At 39.4% G+C, this 19,954-nt stretch overlaps 1 protein-coding gene across 5 annotated transcripts in view; it reads left to right on the top strand.

The window, feature by feature from the left end:
- The window catches only part of dlg1a (discs large MAGUK scaffold protein 1a), a 113,942-nt gene that overhangs the window by 56,393 nt on the left and 37,595 nt on the right, over window positions 1-19,954 (top strand). For all 5 annotated transcript variants that reach the window (XM_080887673.1, XM_080887672.1, XM_080887674.1 and 2 more), the window contains 7 exons: window positions 10,198-10,251; window positions 12,126-12,176; window positions 15,228-15,352; window positions 16,206-16,375; window positions 16,565-16,701; window positions 16,948-17,092; window positions 18,921-19,053. In XM_080887673.1, coding sequence (XP_080743799.1) covers window positions 10,198-10,251; window positions 12,126-12,176; window positions 15,228-15,352; window positions 16,206-16,375; window positions 16,565-16,701; window positions 16,948-17,092; window positions 18,921-19,053 — 815 coding nt within the window. The remainder of the gene's footprint in view (window positions 1-10,197; window positions 10,252-12,125; window positions 12,177-15,227; window positions 15,353-16,205; window positions 16,376-16,564; window positions 16,702-16,947; window positions 17,093-18,920; window positions 19,054-19,954) is intronic.

Raw genomic sequence — 19,954 nt, 5'->3', positions numbered from 1 at the left:
GAAAAACCTACGTGGTCCTGTGTAAAAAGCAATTACTCTTCTTTGCTGAATTATTTTAATCCAGTCACATTGGAGGGTTTTGGAGCATGAACGATGTGGTCATGCCAAAGAATCTTAGTTGGCTTTAAGTCAGGACTTTGATTTGGCCACTCCAAAACCTTCATTGTGTTTTGTTTTTTTAGCTTTTCAGGGGTGGACTTGGTGTTTCCAGTCACTGTCCTGCTGAATAACTGAGTTTGAACTTCAGCGCGTGAACTGATAGCTGGACACTTTCCTTGAGGATTTTCTGCAGTGGGACAAATACTTTTTCGTGGCACTGTATGCAAGAAATAAATAAAAAAACACAATTTAGATGGTTATGTATTAAGTTTCCATACCTGACCACAACTGTAAAAGATCAAAGGCGTACCTTCTGCCATAGATAAATTAAAGCCTGAAACATATAATAAGCAACCACATCATGATTCACAAAGAGACAGTGAAGTAGGCCAAGGCATACACACAAAACGCGCTTGCAAACACTGCATTCCAGCTGACCCGGCCTCTCTTGAGATGCTTTAAAAGAGCAAGACAAAGGTTGATGGAAGCGACCGCAATCCACCAATCACAGCACTCCCTTCTTTGTACACACACACACTGTGACTCTGAGCGCTGTATTGCTGTCCTCGGTTGCCTATCGATTAGTTATGCCTGGCTGCTGTCATGTGCAGGAGTCCGGGGAAGCCCCCTAATTGGCCAGTCCGGGAAAGGGAGAGAAAGAGCAAGAGAGTGAGTTGGGGAAAGAGAGAGAAAGAGAGAGAGAGAGAGGTGGATGCTGAGGGAAAGAGGCACCATAGAAAGATGAGAGCAGCTGAGGGATGTGGCTAATTCAATCTATCATACCATGAAAACAAGACAAGGTGAGAGAAGGAAGATGATGAGAACTCTTTCAGACCTTTTTTTAAATTTCTGCTGGATTTAAAGAATGAATATAAATCTTAAGAGAAAAGGGAAATGCAATATAGGACTTTTTGGAATATATAAATGTGATGAATGCTGAGGGGCCAACACTTTTGATACAAAACTGGAGTGTGCTGTCGGTGGATAATGTGAATTACTCTGACTGAAGACTGGAGTAGACTAACCACAGGAGTGAGAAATCTTCCATTGGAGCACTGTCTACAGAAACAAAGCAGGACTGGAAGGAGTGGTCAACTTGTCCAAGTGGCTTTCCTGTTTCTTTTTGGGACCCAGCTTTTATTATCCTACTGCTACCATACCACTGAGAGATGGTGAGAGTGTTAAAAATGCTAATAAAGGAGGATGCTTTGCTTTTGACGACTAATTCACACTCAAATCCGTAAGGGAAAGGAAACACGAGTAAAGTTGCCTAAAGAGGAGGGATTACTTTTTTTTTTTTTTATTCCGGTGAGATTTACTTATTGACATATGAGAAAAAAGGGCTGAAATACCTACTTTGTACTGGATGCGGAGAGGGATTGGTTGTTCTTGAGAGGCATGACCTACATTATTCAGACAGAAGTGATGGTGAGGAGCATCTCAGTAAAGGAGAGAGTGTGGTAAGCGATAAATAAAAAAACAAAACGTAAAGACGACAGAGAGGATTTCTTTGTGTTTTTATGAATCTTTGTCAGTATGAACACTTATTTCCACAGCCATGAGTTTTGTTGTAGCCCTAAAAAGCCCAGCGGTGGCACCACAAAGGGCAAATCTGGCAAAGGGAAGGCCAAGTCGAGCAAGAGCCACTCTCACTCGAAGCATAACCAGAATTTATTGCAAGTACAGACGCCGAGTAACCAACTGCAATCTTCGCCTCGACACTCACCAAAGCGCCACCCGCATTCACCAAAGCCAAAGCAACGGCATCCGCCAAAACAGCTCACTCCGTCTCCCTCTCCCAGCTACTACCACATAGCGCCACCATCTTCCAGTCATCAGCTATGCCCGCCATCACCAACTTGCCATCTGGCCCCACAGTCCCCAAACAGTCTATTTCCTTCGCCAAGCCACCATCAGCTTCACCTATCGCCAGGCCACTATCACTCCCCCAACGACCACTTGCTTCACCTGTCAGCAAGTCATCATCAGCTGCAGCATCATTCTCACAACCAGTATCACCCATCAGCCTCGCCCAGTCACATGCTCTCTTCACATTCGACTCATCAAATCTACCACCAGCAGCAGCAGCTCCGCTCCCCCAGTCACCACTCACTGTTCCAGCAGTACCAGCACCACCACCACAACTGCCCTTCTCCTCTTCCTCATGCCTCCCAGTCGCTTTCTATCCATCCTTTTCACTCTCCACAGCTCCCCTTGTATTCCGGGCTGGGGGGTAATGGGTGGAGCACACTTCCTACCAACCTCGCCAACAGGGGCTGTAGAGGGAAGTTTCCCAATCTTAGAGACAGCGTGAAAAAGAGTCCCATAAAGAGCAAAGGCAAAACAGGAGGCAGGCTGTGGCCCAATGACACGTATATCTGGACTGCACACTCAATGGAGACACCCCCACATGTGCCACTCATACACCACTTCCCACGAATACAAGCCCATGTACAGGTAGGTTATAGGTGGAAGTATGTCAGACGTGGACAGCAAAGGCGGGAACAGCGTTATTTCCCATCTATCTCTACTGAGTGAGATGCTGATACCAGAAACAATTTTCAGTTATGCATTGTGCAGATGCACTTGTGGTGGATTTTGCCTGTTATTAGTGCTAAATAAAGTCATGAACAAATACTTCCCGCTTTTTTTGATAAGCAGTCAAGCTAATGATTGATTATAAAAGAAAATTAATCATTTACTATTTCATCCTCAAAATTTCAATAGGTGTAGAAGTAACTATAGCCTTGGTATCTAGAACTAGGTTTGGGATGGGGGAGGGTGTCCTGCATGTACTGTAGACCATTCTGCTAGGTGGATTTATTGGTATTGTAAGGAAAGGGCCACCTTTAGTCCATTGTATCATTTGAAAGATAACCTCATGCTAACTACAAAGAAATCTGTATTATTTCTTTGAGTGTATCACATTGGTCTGTAGTTCAGTTTCAGAGAGCATATACTTCTACTTAACATATATTTCTATGTCACTATTTTCCAGCTATTTTATTGGCCACTGCATTTTGGGCAAATTGCTTTCTTAGTGTTTGTTTGTAGAAAGATCTTCAAATGAAAAGCTACACACTTATATAGGGGTGATATAGAGAGTGCGTTACAAAAAGGGAAAAAAACACATGGCAGTAGAGAACGAGACATTCACTGATTTTATACAGGACACTGTGTCCTTTACTGACATAACATCTGATAAGAGCTTCAATTGTATGGAAATAATAGCATTGATTACTATGTTCAAAGTACTGCTAGAATCAATATAAACTGGCTACATTAGTCCCTAAAAGAAAGATGGAACAGTGAGCAAGGAAGAAGTGTAATTTGTGACAACAGCCTCCTTCAGACTCAGAGTATTGCTATCTCATTTCATTTATTTATTTATTTCACACTTGGTACAACAGTTTCCACAGTTAGTTCTTTCAGACAAACCAACCACACTTTCTATCGGTAAAGCACTGCAACCATGTGTGAATAGGAGCAGGAAGAAGAAAATATTCTTATTAAACCCTGCCCCCTATCTACAATACAACTTATATTGCAAGTGGGCACCAAAAAGCAAGGAACAAACTAACATTTATCTCCGGTCCTAACGCAAACCAAACAACAAATTTACAATCAGAATATACCACTCCACATAGTAACAAGGATAAAAGATAAGTAAATAAAATAAAATGAGGCAAAAAATAATGGAGGCAAAAAATAATGGATCCTTTTTTAATTAACTCCAATTTCGTTCACGTTCTTCATATTGAGTTATCGTTTTAGACATGCAACACTTTTTAAAACACTATAAATTTATACAGTTCTTTAAATTATAATGAAGAGAGTTCCACAGTCGTATACCCCTAACCGATCGACTCATTAATCTTTGTGTAGTCCTAGCTAGCTGATGCTTAAAATAAAATTTGCTTCTGCTGTCTTCTCCCCCCGAACACACTGAAAATAATCTTTGTAACTTAAAAGACAAAATTTTATTTTTAGCCTTAAACATAATTAATAGTGTCCGTAATTTCACTAAATCTCCTAATTTTAATAATTTCAATTTTATAAATAATTTATTTGTATGTTCTCTATATTTAACGTTATGAATCATTCGTATCACTTTCTTCTGCAATAAGTTTAGAGGTTTTATAGCATTCTCATATGTATTCCCCAAACTTCCACACAGTAACTAAAGTATGAGAAAAACAATGAAAAATATAAAATGCGCATTGTTTTGTCATCTAATAAATCTCTTACATTTCCCAAAATATAAATGTTTTTAACCATCTTCTTTCTAATACTCAATATGTGATTTCCACGTCATATTTTCATCTACTATTACACCCAAAAAGCGAAATTCAGCAACTCTTTCAATCAATTCTCCATTAATGGACATAATGACTTCTTCCTCCTTTACACGATTGCCAAATATCATGAATTTCGTTTTTGTCAGATTCAAAAATAATTTATTTACATCAAACCATTTTTTTAATCTTAACATCTCAGAAATCATAATTTCAAATCTTTCAAATTCACTCCTGAGCAATAAACATTTGTGTCATCTGCAAATAAAATAAAATTTAACCTTTTTGATACGTCACAGATATCATTAATATATAAATTAAAAAGTTTAGGTCCCAAAATAGAACCTTGAGGAACGCCACATACAATCTTCAATCTTTCAGAGGTATTGCCGAGTTAATGTACATATTGGGACTTATTTTCTAAATAACTCCTTAACCAATTCAATGCCACTCCTCTCACACCATAAGTATACAATTTAGAAATCAAAATAGAACGTTGTAACGTGTCAAAAGCTTTTTTTAAATCAACGAATACCCCGACTGTGTATTTATTATTATGGGTTGCAGATGAAATATCGTCAATGAAAGTCAACAATGCTAATGCCGTTGATCTATTTTTACGAAAGCCAAATTGATTTTCATTTATTAGTTGATTTTTTTCAATAAAACTATCAAGTCTTTACGCAAAAAGTTTTTCAAGCACTTTTGAAAACTGTGACAAAAGAGACACTGGCGTTATTAAAACTATGCTTATCTCCTGATTTATATAAGGGTATCACTTTTGCCACTTTCATTCAATCAGGAAATACTCCTGATTGTAACGAGAGATTAAAAATATAGCAAAGAGAAATACTTATACAGTCTAAAGTCTTTTTAATTATAACCATGTCTATACCATCACAGTCAGTAGATTTTTTATTTTTAAAGTTTTCTACAATTGCTACTATTTCTTTTATGGTAATATCAGCTAAGAATATAGAAGTAACCACTCTACTTTCTCCTTTCTAGACTTCCTCATATTCTGGGTCGTCATTTTTTCTAATTAAATTTGCTAAAGTAGGTCCAACATTTACAAAAAAGGAATTTAATTCGTTTGCTACTTCAGTCCTGTCATCAACAACTTGACTATTCTTAATGAAATAAATAGGCCGATCTGAGGGTGTGTTCTTGTTACCCAATACTTACCCAATATTCCAAATGCCCTTAATATTATTCTTGTTTTCCTGATGGGAGGTCTACAAATACATTGGCTGCTAAAAGCAATCTCCAAGTGTTGTACTTATATCTGACCACAGTGTTATGGACAATTTAGAAGCATAAGGTCACTACAGTATTGCTGCCATTATCTTGAAGCTTCGAGTGCTTTGCTGATGTTTTCCACACAAAACTGCACTCTGGGCTGTCAAATGAATTGTAATATATTCATAGCTTGTCTCTCTTTTACTCCGAGGGATACTGGAAGTAATTCAGAAATACAGAGAAAACAGATTTAGAGCAAATGAAAGGTTTCAAAATAAAGCCTGCAGTCAATGGGACAGCACTGAACGATGATGGGCGCAGTGCAAGAGCGATTCCCAGTAATACAATCAAAAGAGCATAGCCATCCATGTGTAACAGGAAATGTGTCGTATTATATAAACTCTACAGAGATGAAGAATAGTAAAGGAAATGAATGTAACAGTGTAGCTCTCTTCTACTTGCTATAGTTATTGCGGACACGGTGATCACAGAGTTAGAAGGTAGCGATGGTGTGATTAGTGTGATTAGAGTGGTTGTTCTGAGTGGATGGAGTCATGCTCCATCTGATTAAGTTATCTGATTTTCATTGCTTGTTAGGAAGTCAGAACGAGCGATGATGTTATGATTGTATGAATGTTTGGGTCCATGTTCACCTCTGTGTACAGCCAGTGTGAGTTGGTTTTAGAGAAACGCAACACTTTGGCCTTTGTATGTGTTTTGCGCGTTCTTCCATATGTGATTGTGTGTGTGTTAGATTGCTATAGGATTCTTGATTTCTGTTTCTCCAATCATGAGTCATCTGCTAATTAATAATTACGTTGATGGTTTAGAAGCTGATTAAAGCCCGCTACACTAATGGAAAATCATTTCCCCAAGTCTACACACTCGCGCACACACACACACATATGCAGACCTCCTTCAGGACCTAATCACTTGTATGTCTCTCTGTGTGATAAGACAAACGTGGGATAGTCTGGATCTCTCTCTAAGCTGTCCTGTGTTGGACTCAACCAACCATAATGCCATGATAACACAGCTGGTGTAACACCCCTTATGTAACGACTGACAATCACTTGCACAGGATAACTAAACACTGTCTGGATATGGATGTTTTGTGTGCATGTGTATTTGTGCACCGAGTGCTTGTTTGTTTATATTTGCACATTTGTACTTTTGGCCTTTTCATGTAACACAACTCTGTCCTCACACACTCAGACACACACAAATTCAAATATGTATTGATGTTACATAAGGGTGCAGTCTGACATGGCGTGCCAATGGAATCACCAGCTGAGTGACGGACTGGATTTGTCGCTTTGTGAATGGTGCGCACAAACAGAGAAAGAGACACATACGCAGAGCTTGTCTGCACTGTGCAACGCTTTTCCTCTGCTGAGGGAGTCACATAAGGTTTAGGCAAAGCGGTGGACTAGCATGCATAGTGGAATAAATTCCATACTGTGGTTAATAGGTGTTAATACAGTAGCGTCAGCTGAGGTGACTCCGTCAGTGTGTTTCATTGTCTAAGACTATTAGAATAAACAATTAACTGGTTATCTTTGTTGGTATTAACAGGTTAAGCCTACACGATAATTACAGTGACAAACAAGTTTTGGCTGGTGAAAGTCAGGAGTGTAGAGTCTGTCGTCCACAGGCTAAAATCTGGCCACCCCTCTGACCACCACACCCAACCAATGGGAAAGCCCACAGGGGGGCTGTGCATATACTCAGAACTGGAGTTACATTCAGTGAGTGTGTTTTTTCTAGCAGAATTTTTTCACTGATTGATTTTTCTGCCACCATTATACCCACACACTGACACATTTTGACAATGCAGCTATCCTTATCCTTATTATAATCATCATATGAGCTTTTACATATAAAAAACAACTTTATCGATTTTCCTAGATTATTTTTGTCAGCTGAGGCTTACATAAAAGCGATAACTTGAAGTAATTGTTTTTAAATCAGGAATTTTAGCCTACTCTTTATATTGTTGCTTCAGTTCATTGAGGTTTGCAGGCGTTCATTTATGCCTAGCTCTCTTTAGTTCCTGCTACAGCATTTCAGTCAGTTTGAGGTGTGGACTTTGGCTGGACCATTGCAACACCTTCACTCTTTCCTTTTTCAGCCATTTTCTTGTACAATTGCTGCTTGTGATTGTGTTTGGGATCATTGTCCTGTTGCATGACCCAGTTTTGGCCAAGCTTTAGCTGTTGGACAGATTGCTCCACATTTCGCTCTAGAATACTTTGGTATATAGAGAAGTTCATGGTCAACTCAGTGACTGCATGATGCCAAGGTCCTGTGGCTGCAAAACAAGCCAAAATCATTAGTTTTCCACCACCATGCTTAGCTGTAGCTATGAGGTGTTTGTGCTGATATGCTGTGTTTGGCTGTGTATTGTGGCCAAACATCTCCACTTTGGTTCTGTCTTTCCAGAGGACATTGTTCCAGAAGTCTTTGTGGTTTGTCCTGATGCAGCTTTGTAAACCTAAGCTATGCTGCCATGTTTATCGACACAAGGCGTTCTCCTGGAAACCCTTTTCAACAATTCATATTTGTTCAGTCTTTTTCTAATTGTGCTCTCGTGAGCTTTAACATTTAAAAGTCTAATTGAAGCCTGCAGAGTTGTAAAGAGGCATTCAGTTAACCCCCCCAGACCAACAAAATGCTAAAACCAAATGACAGGTGGTCACACATGCCAATGACTAATGAACCAAGTGCATTTGATTCCACTCAATGCCACCCCTAGATAAATAACAGCTTCAGCCAGGCCACCCCTATAATATCGGTCCCTGGTTACTTTGTTACAGGTTGTAGTCTCAATGTGTGCATTTGTTTGGGATCAGAAGTCATTAAGTTTTTTTCTTAAATTTCCTTATGTTGATGTGATTGATGTGAGCTTTCTAGTGGCAAAGGATAAAGAGGGTTGGTGTCCTTGTTGCAGTGATCTGCAGTGTGTTTTTCTAAAGCTTTTAAAACTGTCTGAGCTCTCTTTGAAAAGCAGCAAACTTGAGAGATCCTATTTTTGCTTTAGGTATACATTAACATTTGAATAGTGTTCTCCTAAATCAAATAACAGTCCAAAAATATTTAATACAGATATTTTCCTCTTCTCTGACATAAATACAGGTCCTCATACATCCTGACGACAACAGCTGTACCTGTCAGCATGGCCTCAGTGCCTCATTATGCAGGACTTAACCTGCTGTGTCCCAGCCTCCTTGTATCTATGTCTCTCTGAACCTTACTCCAAATTTCTTCTCACGCTGTTATTTATTTAATTTTTTTCTTTTTAAAAAAAATTCTGTATCCTTTTTTTTCTCCACTCTACATTTCTCAATATTGTTGACCAGCAGGCGGATTTCACTCCTCCCACCATACCTATAATCCTCCACACCCCACACTACCCCCTTCTGTTCCCTTGTGGGATCAAGCATCCAGCCAGCTTGACTGACAGTTCCACATGTGGCAGTGAGAGAGGAGGGGGTGGGGGGGAGGCGACAGGGTGGATGAGAGGTAGAGATTAGTAGAGACATAGATGCTGTTGCTGCTCTGCTGCATGTTCATGGTTATGGTGGCCTGTTTGGTTCTCTTGCTTGTTTGATGCTAGTTTAACTTGTTAGTTTGGCAACTTTTTTTGGCGACAGAACAAGAAGCGGAGTTCTTAAATGGACTGGCACGCTGATCGCTGGGCTGTTTGAGAAGTCTAGAGCCAGTGCTAAAGGTGGACGTCAGGGCACTAGATACTCTCTGGAGAGAAAGTGAGAGGAGACGAGGGAACAGGAGTCAGTAGGTTGGAAATGGAAAGAAAAAAAAGGTGTTCATGTTCTTGCAAAATGACAAAAACGACATCCTGTAGGTATTAGTGAGTTTCCTGCCTTTTGCTTTGCATGTGATTAGAAAATAGGAAATGGAAACCAGTGTCAGTCATCTGCAGCTGCCACAACCCTAGCACAGATCGGTCCAAGCCTCTTCTTTAGAAGGAGACCGGGAAGAAAGAGGAGGCTGATTTTGGGTGCAGAAGAAAGGAATAAACACTTGTTGTAGAGTGCAGAGCGCGCATGGGAGTGAAGGGGAGATTGCGGTCGGTGGATTTATACAAAGCAGATGGATCTGGGAAGTTGACTTAATTTAAGAGATTAAATATGGATGACCTACAATAGGATGGTGGTGTAAAGTACTGTGCAGCAGTGTACAATGTTGTACTATTTTACTATTAGAAAAAACGTCTAAAATGTATCGAGTGTTTTGTGGTCCAGTTCTGAATTTTTGTTGAGACACTTTATGGCACAGTGGCAGAGCTTTAGTAAGTTGTCCTATAGCGTGGTTTGCCGTGTAGTACTGTAGTACTGCCCAGTATAAGGGCTGTGCAGTATGTCATGCAGTGTATGCCGTCGCTCCAGGGTGGTAATCTGTAGCAGATGTACTCGAAATGCTGTACCAAAACATGAGACGAGTAAGTGCTTATTGCTGCTCTCTGTGTGTTTCTCTTTGTTCTCAGCAAGAGTGCTTTGATATTAAAAGTAATTAATAATAACACCGACATTCTCTCTTTCAGGCCAACCCCCCTCCAGTGGTGGTCAACACCGACAGCGTCGACACCCCCCCATATGTGAGTACGGCTTCAGATATAAGGCTAGACTATAATTATATTTTTTAAATAGTAAGGTTGAATATAAAAACTTTACATTGAATCATTGTCTTTAGTCCATTAATTTAGTGGGTTTTTTTCTTGCCAAAAAATGTGCTTCACATGTGCAGTAATTTGAATATTTTAGAAACAATTAACGTGCACGGAGTTTTAGGTTGAAATCTCACTTTAGAATTACATGAATACAGAAAATCAGTATCTGTGGTTGTTAGATAAGTTTATTATGTAATTACTGTGGAATTAGTCCCTGCTGAACTAAAACTGAAATTAAACACAGGCAGTGAAAGATTTGTGCGCTTGCAGGTTTCACTTATTATTTCGCTGATATCATTTATGGATGCTTTTCTCCAGTAAGGACTAACTTTTCTGACACCTTTAGAGACCAGGGTATTCTGGAGCCAAAAATGCACCAGGTGCATTGCTATGTTATAATACACATGCTGTGATGCTATGATATTGACACTTGTAATGATGGTTGTGCTTCACAGTAAATAATCCAATAATTTTAAAGGGTTTCAAAGGAATCTAAGTTTTTCATCATATTCATAGTAAGTTCAATTCCATATAATCAGGCAGCACTCACCACTATGTGAATAGTGTCAGATATTAGTAGTCACAGCGTACATGGTGGCTGATGGATGATCGTGCCCTCTGTTTGAAACGACAGAAATTCACAATCTAAACTAATCTGAGCGCACAGAGGCACAGATTACAGCCAAGGGGATTACATGGGCCACTGGGATGCCGCTCGACCACTGTGTTTATGTGTTTATCAACTATGTGTGTGTGCGTGTCATCTCGCCCGCAGCAGCTGTATCTCCTAGTTTCAACTGAGCCGGACTCAAAATATATTGAGATCAGATTTAATTCTGTGCTCTTTACATTCAGTCTTAAAACGTGGATGTTAATGTGATTTATAGTACAGACGGTCCAAGCTGAGCCATGTGATTGGCCCACGGGCAAGCCATCAGGGATGCTCTTAAATATGACATCATAGACGCATCATCGCATTACGGATCTAATCTGCGGGATTCATGTATCAGTCATAAATAATCAAATTCCTAAATTCTCATTTCTTCAGTTCACATACTTGTTGCAGTCTGTCGTACCTACAATAGGCAGTGTGTTAGTGATCAGATAATCAAGTCACATTTTTAGTTAGAAGTAAACAAACGTTGTCAAGCTCCTACTAATGTTCAGAGATAGCAGCTTACTTTGGTGTGCTTCAGTGTCTGCTGCACTAAGACAGGGTTTTACGTTTAATCTCTGGTGACTTCTAACTACACAAAATGTAGTTTCTCTTTTATGTGAACAAATTTTACCTCATATTTTACTTTCACCTCAAGAACATTTTTACATGATTAAGATTGAGGGTTTTTTTTTTTTTTTTTAAAAACATTTAAAAAGTTGTGGTCTATGTGACATTTAACTTGTGATGTAAAAGTGTAGGCGGTCTCACCAAAGATGCTCTGTTCTTCTTAACATCTAAAGGGTAACTACTGCAAAGATGAGTGTAAAGCCCAGATTTGTACAATAACTTCATGACATATTTTGTATCACAACTTTCTTTCTTTGCAAACATTAATCTTTCAGTAACATTTGAATGCCTGACCTGAAAAAAACTGAAGCAGTCTGAATCCTGAGCTTATTTGATTGATTGATTGATTGATTTTTTGGCTTGCAGAGTTTTTATGTTTTGAAACATTGGCCATGTTTAATATAAACATCCAGCACTGTAACAGTGACAGAAAATAAGGAAAAGCGAATGTGGATTAAAGAAAGAGTTTACTCTCACTGTTCATTTTCATCTCTCTCTTTTTTTATCTTTCAAACAGGTCAATGGAACAGAAGCAGACTATGAGTATGAGGAAATCACGTTGGAGCGGGTAAAAACATACAACACACCATCACCATGTGTGGCCATCACATAAACTCTACATGTACTCAGCTCGACGTACAGTAGTCACAACACGGCAAAAACTAAAATGAAAAATTTATAATAGTTCAGCCTTAAAACCTGATAAAGATTCAAAGTTTTTTGTCTGTTCTTTTTCTTAACAAACTAAATATGTCACAAAATTAACTAGTTTTTTGACTCTAAAAAAATCTAAATCCTTAATAAGGCTGAGAAAACACAATGATTTAAGTCAGAAAACCCATCCCTGTGTTAGCTGCCTTTGTCTCCGATTATTTTCCTCTACTTCAGCTCGTCATTCTGCTTTTCCTTAACTTAGCCTGATCATTGGTCTGATTCTGTTGGACCTCTTTCCCTGTCCTCTCTTTCTTTTCCATCCTTCTTCCCTTTCCATGCCTGGCCCCTTCCTCCTTCATTCTCATTACATGCCCCTTTCTCTCATGCCTAAGGCTGTCTCTGCACCTCCCTCTCTCTCGCCCTATTCTCCCGTGACCTGGTTCTGTCTGCTTGACTGGATCTGCTTTAAAGACGCCATGGACGTACACGCAAACACAGGCGTAGACATTATACTTAGCCATTATACTAGCCTTGAATCCAGTGACAGAGTGCAAGTGAGAAAGCACCATGCCAGTGATCTACTATATGCCAGCTGGCGATATCTGGAAACATCTGTATCTCTTTTACATGTTGACTTTTTTTCCACTGCAAATTACTTTGGAAAGAGAAAATGATCCATTAACAGAAAAAATTATGCATTAATGTCTTCTTTAGGAGACACACATATCCCTACACTTAATCTCTTATTCTTCTTTGAAGTGGAACTAAGGTAAATTTACAGTAACCCCTGTCCAGCTTACAGTTTGGCAGACTGAGAACCCATCATCTAGTCTGCTGACATAGCCTCTTGGGGCAAATGCAGAAATTGCAGAAGTCAATCTTTTTGTGTGTTCAGCAGATATATAAATCGATTTTCTGTTTTCATTAGCCCGGTTATTGCCTATAAATGCATATAAATTTTAAAAAGCCAATAAGAAAATTAATTGTTGTTGATTTATCCGATCATGTTTTAGACCTTCCGTGCAGCTGCTCTTTTGCTTCCGCACAGTTTTGTTGCATGTTTTTTTAAAAGCATTCAACCAAAGTCCGATCAGAGGGAATCTTTTCATATGAACAAATATTTTGGCTATCTGCACTGTACCTTCTGCCTGGGCGCTCTTCCAGAAAGCAAGTTTAGTGAAAAGAGTTTGTTTCAGATTGTCTGGGTTCTCTCTTCCAGAAAGAGAGCTGACTGACACACCGTTTCATTTCCTTATAACAATTTATCATTTTTGCAGCTCGTCTCTGAGCGTCTTGACTTGAAGAAGTTTGATCTTTACAAATATGAAATCCTAAGCAGACGTTACTTTTTTTAATATTTAACATCAGCGTGAATTAAAATGAAGGCTCTTGCTTTTAATTTACCTGTTACCTGTTACCTTGGTGATTCCTGGCGTCAGAGATCTGAACTTACTAAACCTGTGTTCAAATCGCTTCAGTGACTGCTCTGTAAAATAACATTATACTTTTTCCCTCTTCATGGACTCTGAGCCAGAAAATGCAAACAGTGATTCATTCATGAACAAACACACTCGACTTGATTAGCCCTTTGTGGCTTAGAATGAATGTTTTTCTGTTTGTACATTCTTACCAGCTTAACTTTCGCCTTTTTTCTTTTTTATATTTAACATTAAGTTACACGACTCATTGCTGCACCACTTCATCTGGTTGAACAACTCCTTGTAAAAGAAAAGGAGGCTGCACTGTGTAGAAGAGCACCAGTACATATAACCTGTATGCCAAAGAGAGTTCAGCTTCACCTCTTTCTGTGGTAAATGTATGATGATACAGGGATTAAGCTTGCTTGAGGTAATTAGAATAGTAGAATCTAGTTGGGATAGGTCACATATTGTCATGGTTTGCTGTGTGGCAGGCAGGACCCAAATGCAGGACTCATAAACGCAAGGATCAACTAAAAGAGGCAGCTTTATCTTGGATGTAAGTGATTCTTCAAACAAACAGAAAACAAAACCAAAAATGAGGAACTAGAAATACGAACCAAAATCAAAACACTAACACTGGGAAACAGAGCTAGAAAACTACAAGGAGCACAGCGAAAAAACGCACAGCATAGTGAGGGTACAATGCAACAACTAATAGAGAGAAACACAGGACTAGGACGAGCAGGTGGGGAACAGGTGGTAACACAGCTGGGACAAATCAGACCCAACGAGACAAGGGAAGAAAAAACCACACAGGGACAGGGACTATCAAGATAAAACAGGAAACACACGACAGGCACAGAGGCACGGACTTGCCACTGAACAGAGGGAACACGGAGCACAGGGACAGGAGTAACAAACTGCGACATGAGACACGACTGACTGGGGAACAAGAAAATAAACACAAAGACAGAACTAAACCTACACTAAATATGAAGGGCACAGAAAAACTGGAGATCAAAAAACAAAGAAGAACTAGAGCTAGAAATACAGAACCATAAACCAAAAAGACTAGTAATGAGAAACCATGATGAAATCAAAGATTAATAATAACACAGAACACTGGGTCACGACACAGGACCGCGGCACGTACATTGTGGTCCATCCTTAGTCTGCTATAAAACCTTGGCCACAGCAACTGGACCAGTTGGTTTTCTGTCTTCTGTGTTGGATTACATGAAGCTGAACAGAGCAGAGCAGGCATAATGTCTACAAAGCTGATATGAACCAAGAAACTGTGGGCTCACTGAATCAACTCAAATTCTGTATGAGGTTTACCAGTTGGATGTAGGGAAGGGCTAAGCCGTCAGCTGATGTCTGTTGACTTTAAGATCACTTGATCTGAAAAGCAGCTGAGCTCGACTTTATGGCCTGCCCAGACTAACATTAATCAGTTAATATCACGGTGCACAGTAATCTTTTAAAACCTGTATAAGTGCTTTTTTAACCTTTAAAACACTCTGTGTATCTGTGTATATGCGTAGGGTAACTCAGGCCTCGGCTTCAGTATCGCTGGAGGGACCGATAACCCCCACATTGGAGATGACCCCTCGATCTTCATCACCAAGATTATACCTGGAGGAGCTGCAGCCCAGAATGGACGACTCAGGTGCAAACACAGACACTGTTGCTTTCATTAGACGTGAGCAAGAATTATTTGATTACATTATGAGCAGGTGCAGCGCTTCTTGGGTGCTACATGCCCGAGCTCAGCTGCTGCCCTCAAAGTTAGAAATTGAACCATCTTAGTCTGAACATTTATCACAAGTGTTTGCAGAAATTGGGCATGCAGAATGGATTTCTAGTCCTCTAATAATCCTCCTTTTTCACATTCAAACTGAAGCAATACTGTTCATGTGTGTAGCGTCACACCTGTGGCAGCAGATTTACCTAATTATTGGTGTGGCATTGATCGAGCAGGTAACATTATTGTTCCGGAGTTATTGAACTTAGACAGCAATGCTTTCAGCAGCTGCCAGCAAACTCAGCTAACATTGTGAGAGGCTGCTGTGTGGAGAGCATCTCCAATCACAGTAAATTGGCTGTCTAGCTTTACAACAGACTTCACCATGAGCGCTTCGGCTTGTTATTATACTACAGAATAAAGGGATGTGAATCCCTCGCAGTTTTTCTCTTTACCCATACCAAGGTAACTACCTTGGTAAAGCCAGTGGCTCTAGACAATCTTTGAAAATGAACAAGAGATGTCTGATTGAACCAAGAACTGTCTATTTTCAGTTTCTGGTATTTGATTGTGTTCACTCACCCACTCCAATCTCCCCATTTCAGGACGTATGTCTAGTTTAGCTTTAATTCTCAAAAAGAAAGCGACCACTCACTGTCAGCAGCTCCGTTCCCACTTTGGTCTTAGACTGAGCAGCATAACATTTGTTTTTCCTCCCAGTTCATCTCCCCCATCCAAGGCAGTTCACTTCTTTACTTCATGTATTGTTGCCATGCAGGGTGAATGACCGTATAGTCCGGGTGAATGAGACGGACGTCAGAGAAGTGACCCACAGCGGCGCCGTGGAGGCTCTAAAGGAGGCAGGTGGTCTGGTCAGACTGTGTATACGACGCAGGAGGAGCCTCACCGAGAGAATCCTGGATATCAAACTAGTCAAAGGCCCCAAAGGTGAGACTGTGCTAGCATAGCAACAGACTGCCAAGTCTACAATTAGTCCAGCACAGATATATTGCAGTTATTGTTGTTGTGGTACTATAGCAGAACACTTCATAAAAAAACAGTGTTATGACTTACAAAAAAAAGTATCAGATGTTAAGAAAATATTCAAGCGTGTGACGTAGTGACTTATTCTTCCAGGTTTAGGATTTAGTATAGCTGGTGGAGTTGGAAACCAACATGTCCCTGGCGACAACAGCATCTATGTGACCAAAATCATTGAGGGAGGAGCAGCACACAAAGATGGACGTCTACAAATAGGCGACAAGCTTGTTGCTGTGAGAAAACACTTCCTCTTTTTTTTTTACTCTGTTCTCTTTTGTGCAAATTTGATTTAAAAATCTAATTATACACACTAAAGTGCATATGAAGGTTGCACTTCATATTACTGTTAAAAAATAAGTTACCCTAAAAGGGGTACCATCCCCATGAACCTGAATGGATGGATGGATGGATGGATGGATATTTATCATGTGTGGCGCATGTCTGTAGAAAATAATACCGTTTATGTCATTTATGTTCAGGTAAATGGTTCCTGTTTGGAGGAGGTAACTCACGAGGAGGCAGTGGCCGCCCTAAAGTCGACTCCTGATGTCGTGTACCTGCGTGTGGCCAAACACACCTCCCTTTTTATCAATGACAACTTCCCTCCGCCCGATGTCACTAACTGTGAGTACACAAAAAGAGCTCTACGTTCTGAACGTTGACTTTTTTATATTTTAATTGCACAACATGTATTTGTGAAACCCAGTTTCATCCGTCTGCGTAGACTCTCGCTATTCTTGAGAAGTTCAAAAACAACTTGCAGTCAGACAGCGTGCCGCTGACTGTTGTACACATCGTTGCCACCAAGATGGTGAGGCGTTTTAGAGCCAGATGGTGCTGAACAAAAAAAAAGAAAAGAAAAGAAAAAGAAAGAAAACAGCAAGGAACAAAGCTGAAATTTGTTTGCTTCCCACACATAGAGAGCTGCTTTTTACTGAAGCCCTGAACAGTGACTCTTACTCAGAGCTTGTCATGAATCATGAAACTCGACCAGCAACCAATCAAGGAAACAAAGAAAAGTCAAGCAAAGGTGAAGTAAACTGTAAACGGGTACATGGAGTTAAATTAGCTTTCGCGTAAAATAAAAAGGTACCTACAAAAACCATTATTAACATCTGCATGTCCTCCCTTTACATGCCATCAGATATACTCAGCTAAGATATAATCAGATATAGTCTTTCTTTAATCACGCAGTCCCATTGAGGTTCATGTCATATTTTATAAGACACCTGAGAACAAGAAATATTCAGAAAACGCAATCAGCAGGTGAAAAACAACACGATACAGACGTAGACTCTTTAAAAAGTAAATTACATCAGCTAATAAAGCTCTCCGAGGGGAGAATGGAGCAATCGTTATCACTCGACTTAGATCAGCACAGAGCTTTATACATGTCAACTGGTCATACGGGAAACAATGAGAACAAAGTTATGAGGATTAGCTTGCAACTTTTATATCATATGTTGAATATTAATATTAAATGAAAATCAGCTGTCAAGCTGATGCAAGCTCGGTACCTAGTTATAAGAGCTATCTGTATGTTAAAGAAACGGTGCATTTAAAAAAAGCAAGCCAGAAGTGTGAGATCACAGTTGCATATATTTTTATATGTAAGTTATTTATTAAATAATAATAAGTAATAAGTAAATATTAAGACTACTATAGAAAGCTGTTTCAGGATAGCGATTATTTGACATCCATGAAGTTTTCTGTTAAATATGTGACGTCACTTTAGTCAGTTTGGGATGATAGATTAACTGGATTGGAAATGCACATTACCTAGTTTGATTTACTAGTTTTATAAAAGCAGTTTCTTATGAAAGCAGTTTTAATGATCTTTCACATCTATGTGGTAACATTAAGAATATATTCTATAATGATCACATCTCCCAGACAGTGTTTTTTGTTATACAACAGTCCGATTAACAGACTGGGTAAATTTGGTTCTCTGGATTCCTGCCACTTGTCATTTCTCCAACAGAGCATATTAACAGAGAGCATGTCATTTATCACTGCTGTGAATCTACCATATTAACAGATTCTATATATCACGCTGTCTGTCATTTCTCAGGACGTTTCTTGGCTCTGCAGTACTTTTTTCAAAGTACATCATTTAAAAACTGTGTACATAGAAAAAATGTTTTTAAAAGTACATTTCTAAGTGACCTGTATATACTGTTCTTGTTATCTATCTATCTATCTATCTATCTATCTATCTATCTATCTATCTATCTATCTATCTATCTATCTATCTATCTATCTATCTATCTATCTATCTATCTATCTATCTATCTATCTATCTATCTATCTATCTATCTATCTATCTATCTATCTATCTATCTATGTTGGTTGTTCGATTACTTAAATGCAGCTTACTGAAATCACATTTGAATTCATGTCTTATGTGTAACACTAAAATAAGACAAAGAAATGTCTGTATTTGTTCCCACAGCATATTCCCCACACCAGGATAACCACATCAGCCCCTACATGAGTGGCAGCCAATCTGTAAGCCCTGCCCCACTGACCACCCCCAGATACTCACCGCTGCCCAGGTCCATTGCAGGAGACGATGATATCACCCGGTGAGATCTCAGTTTATCTTTGTAGCGCACAGAAAGAAATGAAATGTCTGTCAAATGAGATAATAATTCAAGATAAAGTTTCTAAAGTTTTAACTGCCTATTAAAACAGACCTGTTGTGATAATTTGGAGCTCCACTGAAGCAGCTTTGGATGATTGAAAGTTGAAAATAATCTTTGGTTAGCTCAGTTCATGCGCTGTCTGAAAAAAGCTGTTCAGAAGTTAATCACAAATTAATCAACAGTAGATTATCAGTACTGTTAAGCATGGTATGGACATGGCAATATTTGGCTGTCGATTTCTGCTGTTTCACGAAAAAAGTACATGTTGGTTTACTTGAAGTTATGTTAGATTAAACAACTTTCCAACATTTGCATATTAACATCATATGATGGTTATAAACAGTCTTTGTCAGAGTCACATTTATTCACAGATGTCAACCAAGAAAAACAAAACAAAAATAATTTGACAAAATTTGAAGAAATTGTTTGTTAATGGTTTAGTTTTGCATTTTATAAAATGACAAAATCCACAATCAAAATCTTGTATTTTCAAGCTTCTTTCCTTTGTGCTCTGAGATCTTTAGTGAGAGCAGCGAAGGATGACCTCAGTTCTTCCCTGCTCTGCCTCTGCATCCGTGTGTGTGTGTGTGTGTGTGTGTGTGTGTGTGTGTGTGTGTGTGTGTGTGTGTGTGTGTGTGTGTGTGTGTGTGTGTGTGTGTGTGTGTGTGTGTGTGTGGCAGTGAAAGGCAGATGGCCCTGCAAATTTTGTCTGTCAAGTAAACTCCGGTTACATACGCGTACAGACACACCACACACACAGATACACCCTGAGTGCTGCTCTACTGTCTTAATCCATTTTAATGGAGGGATTACTGCTTATCACAACCCTCGTCACTCGACT

Source organism: Rhamphochromis sp. 'chilingali' (genome assembly GCF_963969265.1).
Source record: "Rhamphochromis sp. 'chilingali' genome assembly, chromosome: 7".
Taxonomy (NCBI): domain Eukaryota; kingdom Metazoa; phylum Chordata; class Actinopteri; order Cichliformes; family Cichlidae; genus Rhamphochromis; species Rhamphochromis sp. 'chilingali'.
The sequence above is the reverse complement of the archived record's forward strand: the minus strand, read 5'-3'. Positions and strand labels throughout refer to the sequence as shown.